At 41.2% G+C, this 11,053-nt stretch overlaps 2 protein-coding genes across 4 annotated transcripts in view; one reads left to right on the top strand and one right to left on the bottom strand.

Annotated features, from left to right (window-relative positions):
- The window catches only part of LOC140360789 (pecanex-like protein 3), an 18,106-nt gene extending 12,245 nt beyond the window's left edge, over positions 1 to 5,861 (top strand). For both annotated transcript variants that reach the window (XM_072446164.1, XM_072446163.1), the window contains 9 exons: positions 173 to 426; positions 499 to 729; positions 826 to 929; positions 1,002 to 1,149; positions 1,223 to 1,453; positions 2,206 to 2,480; positions 2,656 to 2,825; positions 3,022 to 3,392; positions 3,477 to 5,861. In XM_072446164.1, coding sequence (XP_072302265.1) covers positions 173 to 426; positions 499 to 729; positions 826 to 929; positions 1,002 to 1,149; positions 1,223 to 1,453; positions 2,206 to 2,480; positions 2,656 to 2,825; positions 3,022 to 3,392; positions 3,477 to 3,629 — 1,937 coding nt within the window. In that variant the 3' untranslated portion in view covers positions 3,630 to 5,861. The remainder of the gene's footprint in view (positions 1 to 172; positions 427 to 498; positions 730 to 825; positions 930 to 1,001; positions 1,150 to 1,222; positions 1,454 to 2,205; positions 2,481 to 2,655; positions 2,826 to 3,021; positions 3,393 to 3,476) is intronic.
- A 784-nt stretch (positions 5,862 to 6,645) lies between these two features.
- LOC140360790 (immunoglobulin superfamily member 11) lies at positions 6,646 to 10,667 on the bottom strand. 2 transcript variants are annotated; one of them, XM_072446165.1, is made up of 7 exons: positions 10,516 to 10,644; positions 9,473 to 9,627; positions 9,020 to 9,086; positions 8,215 to 8,346; positions 7,979 to 8,134; positions 7,588 to 7,710; positions 6,646 to 6,932 (listed from the first exon to the last, which is right to left on the bottom strand). In XM_072446165.1, exons 1-7 carry the CDS (start codon positions 10,577 to 10,579, stop codon positions 6,736 to 6,738), a joined length of 894 nt encoding a protein of 297 aa, XP_072302266.1. In that variant the 5' UTR covers positions 10,580 to 10,644; the 3' UTR covers positions 6,646 to 6,735. The 2 variants fall into 2 exon arrangements, with proteins under 2 accessions (XP_072302266.1, XP_072302267.1); XM_072446166.1 differs by lacking the exon at positions 9,473 to 9,627 and having other exon boundaries at positions 10,516 to 10,667.
- Positions 10,668 to 11,053: the final 386 nt, after the last annotated feature.

Genomic DNA, 11,053 nt, shown 5'->3' with positions numbered 1-11,053 from the left:
GTAACTCAGTCAATCCAGTTTGCTCTTATAGCTACCAAGCTTGTATACATAGGTCACACAAGGTTACATTTGGAAAACTACCCAATATTAGGCAAATTATTTATACTAAAGTGACCCTATGAAAGGAATCATTAAACTTTTATCATGAAGCAGTGAATACTGTTTTGTTTAGGCACCTATTGTCAGCAGAGAGAGGTGGAGGCCATCACGGAGGGTGTGGAGGAGGACGAAGGATGCTGCTGCTGTGAACCTGGCCATCTGCCACACATGTTGTCATTCAATGCTGCCTTTGGCCAGCGCTGGCTCGCCTGGGAGGTGGCTGCCACTAAATACGTCCTTGAGGGCTACAGCATCAGTGACAATAATGCTGCTTCAATGTTACAAGTATTCGATCTTCGCAAGATTCTCATCACATATTATGTCAAGGTATGTAATTGTGAATAATGTTTTTACAGTTATTACATGGACAACTTCACTTTGTCATTCTTCATTTTACAGAGTATTATCTACTATGTCAGTCGGTCTGTTAAGCTGGAAGAGTGGTTGAATAATGAGACGGTTCAAGAGGCACTGCGGCCTTGTTTAGGGGCCAACTATGTGGACAGTGACCCCACCTTCAATCTGAATATTGACGAGGACTACGACCACAGAGCATCCGGCATTACGCTGTCCTCTTTCTGCATGGTGTACCTGGACTGGATTCAGTATTGCAACAGCAGGCGCCAAACGGTAAGAGCACTTTTACATGAGGCATTACCGCTCATGGCTAAAATGCATGCATTTCAAGAATAAAACCATTGAGTGTTTATTGTTTGTTTTTTCTAGCCGGTAGCAAGTGAAAGAGATTCTCCCCTCGTCAACCTTTGTTTTGGACTGTGCATTTTGGGGCGACGGGCACTGGGCACAGCCTCCCACAGCATGTCGGCCAGGTACTAAGACTTACAAGTGCTAAAGTCTGTCACTTATTATTCTGTCCAACTAATATTGTGATGTGTTGACAGCTTGGAACCATTTCTCTATGGCCTTCATGCACTTTTTAAGGGTGACTTTCGCATCACATCACCTAGAGACGAGTGGGTCTTTGCTGACATGGACTTGTTAAATCGTGTTGTGGCCCCAGGAGTGAGGATGTCTCTGAAATTGCATCAGGTAAAATTACTATTAAAATTAGCGTAATTTCTCTTATGACATATTCCTAATATGAAGTAAACCATTCCTTTAGGACCATTTTACATCTCCTGATGAGTATGAGGACCCGATGATTTTGTATGACGCTATTACTGCCAATGAGGAGAAGATGCTGATCTCCCACGAGGGCGACCCCGTGTGGCGAAGCGCAATCTTGGCCAACATGCCCTCACTGCTGGCACTGAGGCACATCATGGACGACGGCAGCGATGAGTACAAGATCATCATGTTGAATAAGAGATTCCTCAGCTTCAGAGTTATCAAGGTTAAGGTTTTAACCAACTTTTTTCACTAAGATTGTAAACTATATTTTTCAGCCTGCCTGCAATTTACACACATCACATTAGGGTTGACCGATAAATTGTTGCGATTACATTGCAATATTACAACATGCGTTCATGTATTCCCAGAGGCATGCAATTATGGCCCTTTCAAAAGCCACATGTGCACCCTGTATTTAGAGATGAATGGAGCAGTGCTCTCTGCCTGTGGCCCTGTCAGTGCAGCCGTTGGCTGCAGCTTCATTGTCTTACACTTTCACTGTTTTCTGTGTGGTTCAGGTGTTAGATCGAGTTGATGTGATGAAAATCAGCATTTCGCTGTCACGGCGAATGAATTAGGCTTTCATAGAAGCCACACTGACACTTGCTCCGATGCACTCTTTCGCTTTTCCCTTTTTTTTCTAAAACCGCTATTGTCTTTGCTTTAGTTACTGGTATTTACTTATCTGACAGATGCTGCATTTGTGTTTATATTGCTTCCTTCTGCCCCTTATTCCTTGTGCTTGTTAGTGGAAACCACTGCGCTCTTTCGCTCCTCCCTTTCTGTTGAAGTCTAATTAGTTACTTACACTGCAGACTCTCCCTGCTTTAGTGATAGAGAAGAGCCGCTCTCATTCGTTATGCAATTATGATCTTTGGCAAAATTTGTTCAGCCCTACATCACACACTTGTTGGTTAACTCTTGGATACAGTTATTTTACACCTTTGCTTTAGCCTGTTTATTCTGCCTCTCCAGGTGAATCGAGAGTGTGTGCGTGGGCTCTGGGCCGGGCAACAGCAGGAGCTGGTTTTCCTGCGAAATCGAAATCCAGAGCGAGGCAGCATTCAAAATGCCAAACAAGCCTTGAGGAACATGATCAATTCGTCATGTGACCAGCCCATTGGATATCCTATCTACGTCTCACCACTCACTACATCATACGCCGGAGGCCATGTTCAGCTGCGCACTGTGTGGGGGGGTCCCGTGAGCCCACACAACATCTACACCTGGCTCATCAGCAGCTGGGACAGGTACAGAACAACACAGAATCGTTTGTGATTTTCTAAGTTAAAATTAGAAGCTATAAAATCTCCACACATGAGATGCATAGTACACAGAACAGCATTTTTAAATAAGTATAGATGGATAATAAGTTTTAATATTGCTAATTGAAGAGGCATGATTAAAATGACACCTTAATTACAGGTTGCAGAAAGGCTGTGGAGCTGGCTGTAACAGTGGAGGAAACATTGAGGACTCAGACTGCGGAGGCGGCTCAGCCTCTATCTCCACAAACCCGGCGGTTCACACCACACAGAGCACTCCGGCCTCAGGCCTGCCCCACAGTCACATCACCTCACTGCAGCCATCTTTGGGTGAGTACAAGAAAAGTCCCTTTTTGAATGTAGATTCAAATGTTTTTGATGAATAAACAGAGCTGTAGTTAAATGGCTTTTATAACTGTAGACCGATTCATCAAGTTACATTTAGATAACTCCAGTTCTCTGAGCGATTGTATAATAGCTGAAACACTATAGTGAACTTGAACTACATTTATGTTTGTTATCACAGGTACAGACAATCCCGTGGGTCCCCAGAATTGGCCACATAATACCCAACCGCTACCATTAGCTCTACTCAGCCAATCAGAGGGAAGGATGGAGGCGGGACTCCTGTCCTCTTTACAGCGGACCGCCTCAATACAGGGGCTGCTGGGGCAGCAGCTGTCCAGCTCGCAGCTCTCCTTCAGCACCGCTGTAGCACCTCCTGCTCTCCCTCTGGGCTTCCTGGAGAACTCTGGACACCGAGCGGGCCAGCGGGCTGGCAGCGCACTGCACTTTGAGAGCCACTTTGGCAAATGGAGTTTTTCAGGCAGAAAGGGCTTTAATGGCTCAGCTGCAGTTGAGGGGGACACTGTCACAGTTCAAACCATTCGCACTCAGGTAAGTTCATCTCGTCCAGTCTGTGACAGCTCAGTATTGCGTTATTGAGTGTTTTAATAAATGTTTTACATTTTGTTTTTGTAGCCCAGTGTTCCTCCAGCCCGACAGGAGTCTAGTCCTATCCAAGACCCCCTGGGAGCCACTCAGACGCTGGACCCCTCCCTCTTAAATCTTGGTGCACCTTCCCTGCCCCGAGAAGAATCCACAGAGCTGCCTTTCCTGGAACACCTTCGCTGAAGCTGCCCCAGACTAAAGCTCACTGTAGTCCCACTGAGACAGACCTCTGCACCTCCTGCTGGGCTAGTTACTCCCTCAGCTAAAACAAGTGCTGAACTAAATGCCAATTATTCCATCGTAAGTTCAAATGTGGACTAGAAACATTTTCAATTTTTTATAAAGTCACTTTGTGTCTATTTAGGTGAGCTTTTTGTTGAAACATTAGTGACGGGCCACAAAAACCAGTGCAATTTAAAGGGATATTTTTCTATATGGAGATTCTCAACCCTCTCTAGGATCTGCAGCATAGTTTTTCATAGTTAAACAAACACACGGTTATCACTTTACTTTGAGGTAAATGATCCATGGAAACCACATTTAAGTCTTGTTTGTGTACCCCTTATACAAACCTCTCTGGGTCTACAGTGAAGGTTTTTGAACACATTTAGTGGCTCTCATATTAGACATCAACAGTCCTCTCCTCTGGCCAGATTTAGTCTTGAAGCTTTTTTCAGGAAAAATCGCTTCAAATCTCAGTTAATAAAGTGGTGCTTTTATCACCAGTTTACAGTGGGTTTGGGCTAGACACAGGCCTGAATCAGACTCAAGAGCTGGAGGCCTGTGATCAGGACCTAACATGAGCTATACGAGCTCCATGTACACAAGGGCCCACAAACAGACTGGGCTTTGGGAAGCCATTTTGATTTTGGTTATCAGTTTGGTTTTACTTGAAGAAACACTAATCGGTGTCTGCAGTTAACGTTTCTCTTGAGAGAAGTGATGGACAACATGTGATCCGAGTGGGATTGTCGGGGCCCAGGCTGCTGTTGGGGCACCGTTTTTGTGTGGCCCCCCTGTTATACTACTGCGTTTGCATCTCCTACTAAACTACCCACTACTGCTGTTTTTAGACAGTCCAATCCAGCGTTTTAGTTGGATTAAGTTAAATAATTACTGAAAATAAAGGTGGAATATTTATTTGCTTGACATGTTCTTACAAATACTTTCAAAGGGTTTTTTTGTCTGTTTTATCTGAAAATCTGCCTCCTTCAGCTGTAACTCACCTCAACCCTTGGCTAAATTATTTTGAGTTTTGACGTCTCACAAAATGGCTGACCATTTTGGTGTAAGGTAACAAATAATCCTGAGGTGTTACTTTAAATTGGCTTCTATCCCACTTGTTGCACTCTTGTCACTGTGAAAATCAGATGATTTATTGGGTCAATGTAGTGTATGAAGACGCTGGACAAACTGTCTTAATAATGTTGACTCTTAAATTTCATAGACCCAAGATTCGCCTGAGGTGGTTGAGCAGTTGAAAAACTTGGTGCCATAGAGTAAATCATGTTGGCCACAAGGCAAACTGTGTTACTAGTTTTTCTTCAGCACATAATCTTTTAAACGTCAAGTTTCCTCTGTAGGAATCTTGAAAGGAGGCCAGCGTTCTCAGGGTCTATAACGGGAAAGAAACTTGCTTGTCTTCTATAGGATGAGGTTTTGTCTAAAGGGAATAGACGGAAAGAGCTGAAGTTATAAACCAGTGAAATTAGTCAAGAGGTTTAATCTACTTGCTATAAAAGTGTCTTGTCTGTGCAGGGTTTTCTTTTGAAAACCTGATTTCGCTACCTAAAAACGTATCAATCTGATCTGAAATGTTATCTTATGTTAGTTTGAGGGACAATTGGTCTTTTTTCCGTTCTGACAAACGTATCCTGTGTCAAGTCCTTAAACTCAGGAAAAACGCAATGAAAGATCAATGCTGTTTTCTGTTGTTTTTTTTGGTATCCAAAGCAACAGGGAGGCATTTTATTCATTTATTTGAGTTTGCTCTATTTTTGCTGATTGTGAGGAAAGCACAAGAAAATGGACAGACATTAGTGTCAGTAAAAGGGATTTCTTAATCCTAAATGATGTACAGCATGTTTGGTATATAAATATATATTTAAAAAATACAGATCTATTTTATTATTGGATTTGTTTTTGTTTTTTTCATTGAAGACACTGTGGGCATCAGCTCACAACTGGAGAGCTGTGGAGAGGCGCTTCACGTCCAAATGTGCAGTTTAGGAAGAAACTATTTAAACTTCTTTTGCACAAATGTATCATAAACCGCGTTATCATTTCTTTACTTTGTTGGGAGGGGTCTTTTTTATTTAAGATGTTTAATGTACAGTTTTATATGTGGTTTCCCCCTCATGTTTAAATTAAAGGTTTCTGTGTCTTTGTTTGCAAATAAAACGCGTCATTATTTTTTCCATTCTTTGTCATGTTGGGCCCTTAACTATCGTGAAGTGCATCACAAACAATTAGTAACTACACAGATAATGTGCATCTTCTTCATTACACCATTGGAAAAAACAAAGAGCTTAGCCTATATCATATTTCTTTACTGTGATAATGAGAAAGGGAATTGTCTTGCTAAATTTATTTATTTATTATTCAACAAGCGGTAGAAAATAGATGGATGGATGGATTATTTAGATTTTCGTTCAGATTTAGGGCCATTTTTTAGGGTAATTGAATGCAGGGTAATTTCATATATCTTAATATTACCCTCCACAAATTCACAATCTGGATTGATCAAGTCCACAGTTAACATGAATGAAGGCAAAGTATAGTTGTGGTGTTTGCTGCACCTACAGTGGTTATTGACTCAGTAAAAGTTTATTAATAAAAACGTTCTGTAAAGGAGGCAAAAGTGAAGTGGAACACAATGTGATTTCAATGGAGAAACTGGGATTAACCTCCGAATGCTGTGAAACGTGACAAATTAAGGTTGTTTTGTCACTCAGATGCATGTGAGTGATATCAGAACTATTTTATACATTTTACATTCAGACTAATTGTTTATGTAAATTGAGATTATAAAAGACACTTAACAATTTTGCCCAGATCCAAGTTTTTAGCTTTTGCTGGACAAATACAGAAATATTGGTCCCACAATATTTTTTAATTTTATCTGCAGAGGCATACTTCACAACATATACCTTTTGTTGAAACAATTTTAATAGAACAAAGCTTTTTCCATCTGTTTTAATGTAAAAGCAAACTAACGGACATTTCTACCCTGGAAATTCAAATCTGTTGCTGATAATTTGTTATAAAAAATAAAGTCCTTTCTGGATCATCACACAAAAGAGCGCTTGATCAGCGAGGGCGTGTACGGGATCTCGTTGTACTCGTCGTCTTCTTTGCGCTGCCTCCAGCGGCCGTCCTGCCCCGTGCGGTGAAGCCACGTGACCAGCAGCAGCAGCGCCAGCAGCACCAGGCTCATGGACAGCGTCAACAGCGCCCCCTGCAGGATCCCAGAGGGAGCGTCTGGAGCTGCGCAAACAAACCATAAGGCGAGTGACTAAAGGTGCACTATGTAATGGGTTATTAAACATACGGTCTCCATGGAGACAAGCAGATGACCCCAAGGCTCGGTTACCGGCTAGTTTCCAATAAAAAAACGCCGCGGCCCCTTTATCGATCTGAAGATCACACAGGGCCCCCCAATCAGATGTTTATGTAAAAGAATGTTTTTCTCATTTAAGATGTAGTTAAAAATACAAGTAATAATGACAATATAGGCATTTTATTAATTTAAAGCAGTACATTAAACACTTTTCTATAAGGTTGATTTCTAGCTCAATTGTCTTTAATGTCCTTGTTGGGAGTTTTAAAGTAGAGTATTCAAGACAAAATTAGAACATCATAGTCACAAAACTTACAAAATGCACTTTTGAGACCAATATTTTATTTTACATTATATCCCTAAGGAAAAATACCCGTTCAACATCTCAAAATGTAGCTAACATTTTAAGATGTCTTTTTGTATTGATGTTGATTGATCATATTTCTTATGTGCATTCTTGGCAATTGGGGAAAAAATTGTCCCACTCTAGACATATACTAAAAACATATTAAGACCAAAAATCTGAAGAAACTAGACAAATATGGCCTTGTAATAGACTGGGTCGATGAGAGTGACGCTTACTGCTGTAGATGGACAGGTTGACGTAGCAATGTTCAGTCCCTAAAGCGTTTGAGGCAGAGCAGCGATACAAGCCCGAGGTCTGAGACGACACATTGACGATTTGTGCAAAGCCGGACATGTCCCCTGTGAGCAAAAAGAAATGTACATGAACTATCCCCAACCTCCAAAAGGACAAAGTTCACAAACAGAGGTCAGACAGGAAGTGAAGCTGCCCGACCCATGACCCAATCCACAGTTTGTAAAAGAAATACTGCAAGTGCCTTTTTATTGCCTGCCTGCCTAACCAACTTCAACTCAGTGTCAGAATTAGTGTCTATTATGTCTGTTCTTGTTAACTTGAATACACACTGGACCTTCTGGAAACTAATCTACCAGTCTCAGAGATGCTCACCATCCATGCTGACTGGCAGTGGGATTTCCTCTGGATTCAGCTTGCTCCACTCAATCTCTGGTGTCGGGATGCCCTCCGCCACAGAGCAGGACAGGGTCACACTCCCACCATCTGCAATGTCCCCATCCCACTGGCACACGGGCAGCGAGGGAGGCGCTGCAACGGGATATGAAGACGCTGATATCTGACACACTGCTTTGTGACTGTGATTCTGTCCGTCTGCCTGTCGCACTCACACAGAACAGTGAGGGTGAGCTCTCCGACGCCCAGCTCTGTGGTCTCGGGAGGGTTGTGGACCATGCAGCGATAGACTCCCGCATCGGACTCCCGGGTGTCATTCAGGACCATGTCTGCGCTCCGTGGAATACCTGCGAGGGCCAGTGAACTAAACAGGAGTAAACCAACATTCCCCTCATGACCTCCACTCATCTTGGCTGTGGTGGAAAGTGAGATATGTTTAGGAATCTCTGCTTTTGTGAAGAATATTTTACAGTGGATACTTCTTACTCCACTACTATTTGAACTGGACTGAGGATTCAAAGTGTTTTGTTTTTTTTCATTCTTTTTAGCCCACTTATAGAGACATCTTGCCTACATTTTTAGCATTCTAAGTCCTAGCTCTGAACAAAAAAATTTGACTATATGGAAGACCAATTATCAAAATAATTATTTATCAAGATCACAATTTGACACTTAGTTCTCAGAATCTGTGTGAACTACGTTGACTTTTTACTCTTAAAGTAAATTTTCAAAGATGTCATTTTATACTTTTACTTTTATTCACTTTTTAATGTGAAAGGTTTATTTTATTATCTTATATTTATTTATTAAGTTTATTGTGTTTTTTTTTGCTCCTGTATCTGTACTATTACCTAAGAAACAAACTAGAGAACCTCCACCACTGAATCTTGGCACTCTAAACACTGAAGTCAAGGTTGTAATGGAGGAATTATAATTTTAAAATGTGTCTATTTTCAATTTACATTTCTCATTTGTTTTAATAATTTTATATTTCTACATATTATTCCCATTTGGATATACCTGTAAAGCCGACTCTGCCAGTGAATGAGGGGCTGTCCATCACTTGGCCGTGGTCATAAACAATCACCTGCAAAGTCACATGACATTTATCCAATATTACAAAAAAGGAAGGCGCAAAGAATAGATTAGATTGAGGTTTTATAGATGGGAGCAATGTGTATTTTCACGTTATCGCCGGAGAAGCGTCTGTTCCCGTTCTCTCCCCTTTTCATGCTACAACTTTCTGTCTTTTATGATAACTAAAATAAATGATGTGTGTATGTAATTTCATGATCTCCAAATAACAGATTATAACAGCCACAGGATCTACTCATCTCTGTATGTTTCCAGATGCAGATTCTAAAGCTGAACTCTTCATTGAATTCAGACCCGATTGGTTTAAAATGAGAACTATACACAACTATTTACTTATTTAGAATCACATCATCCGGGTGTCAGTTGTCTGTCTCTTACCTGTGTTGGGTTTTCTGGGTTGGAGAATGGAGCCAGAGTCCAAATGACATTCAGTTTGGTCAGAGGGCTGGAGGTGAAAAAGGAGCAGGGCAAAGTGACTGCATCACCTCTAAGTACCTCCAAATTGGACTCACTCATGGTAACCGTCAGAGCACCTGGAATACACGTCGGTCACTACAGATCACCTAAACTGAACCGTGTGGCATTAGTGACATGTCCTGTGGGGAAACTCTGTGGTCTATACCATGCACTTGATGATAGTCCCGTCACATCATCACTGTGGTTTGAACTTGCCCCTCCCCGTCGCCACAGGCCTTTTGTTGTGTATGGGAAGGCACAGTGCATATTATCTGTTAATTATTCCTGACAGCTCTGGGGGTGAGCCAAACCAATCACACAAGAACAATCAGCTCCATATGAGATGAGGTCAGCTACACTGGTGCCCTCACTGAACACAAATCTAGTGCCATATCTTGAATAGTAATAGGGGAATTATACTTTAGATTACAAGAGAAAGTAGTGAAAAGTGCAGACCAGTAGCTGGTTGTAGTACAAATAAGTATAATAACGTCCAGCTGTTAATTAACACAGGTTTGTCATGTATTACGTTTAGTAATAAAGCAGATATTTATCCAGGGCTCTATTAACAGCTCTAACTCTACTAGCTCAGGTCAAAGAGAGAACATTTTATCTGTCCCACAAATGGAAAAAAATGTTTTTAAGGGGAAAAGGAACATTTTACTCTCCCCATAGGTAAATTTGTAACTTGTCAGGAGCAATGGGGACACATCTCTGGATCCTGGGTGTTTTTGTCAGAACTGCCTAGTTTGGGCCTTTTTGCATGTTTTAGTTATTGAGTTTTTGAGAAAGAAATATTGGCACATTCTCTACACTCTCTACACTTTATAAACAGACCAGGATCTACAAATAGACGCAAGATTACATTACAAATAAGACAGGTTCCTCCTATGGAAATCCACAAATAATCGCACAAAAAGCTTGACCACTAACCCATTGCCCCAAGAGGAGAACATGTCCCTTACCACCCTGCAGCATGTAAAGATGCACAGCGAGTGTCCACAGCATCCATCTTCCAGTGTCAGCCATGGCACCAACTGCAGCCCCTCCACCCTGAGTGCAAACTGCTCGCCCACAAACAAGGCATGCATGATTAATCCAGTCACCCCGCCCTAGTTGTTCACCCATTTCACCCCCATTCCCTCAAAACCCCTTAGAAATGACAAGAGGGTCACTCAGTCTATTCAGATTGTATTGGACGACTTCTATAATCACAATGAATAGTTTAGTCATATTCTTTATTGATTGTGGTAATAAAAGCAGCAGAATAGTCAAAAACAGTGAAGTGTCCTTGATTAAGCAGTTAGGGCTGAGCAATGGCAAAAAACATTAATCATAGTTTGTTTTTTTTCTTTTAAAAAAAGATTTTAGATTTTTTGTATTTGTCTTGAAAAAAAAAACAAATAAAATGGCCTACAAAAACCTATTAAATGCTGATAGAAATACGTTCTGGCAATGATGGATTCCAATTTTTGTACTTTGACATTAAAAAAAAAAAAAATT

This window comes from Eucyclogobius newberryi, unplaced genomic scaffold (assembly GCF_026437365.1).
Source record: "Eucyclogobius newberryi isolate DKJ021-1_F unplaced genomic scaffold, fEucNew1.0.hap1 SCAF_15, whole genome shotgun sequence".
In the NCBI taxonomy this organism is placed as follows: Eukaryota; Metazoa; Chordata; class Actinopteri; order Gobiiformes; family Gobiidae; genus Eucyclogobius; species Eucyclogobius newberryi.
This window is presented reverse-complemented; position numbering and strand designations above follow the sequence as displayed.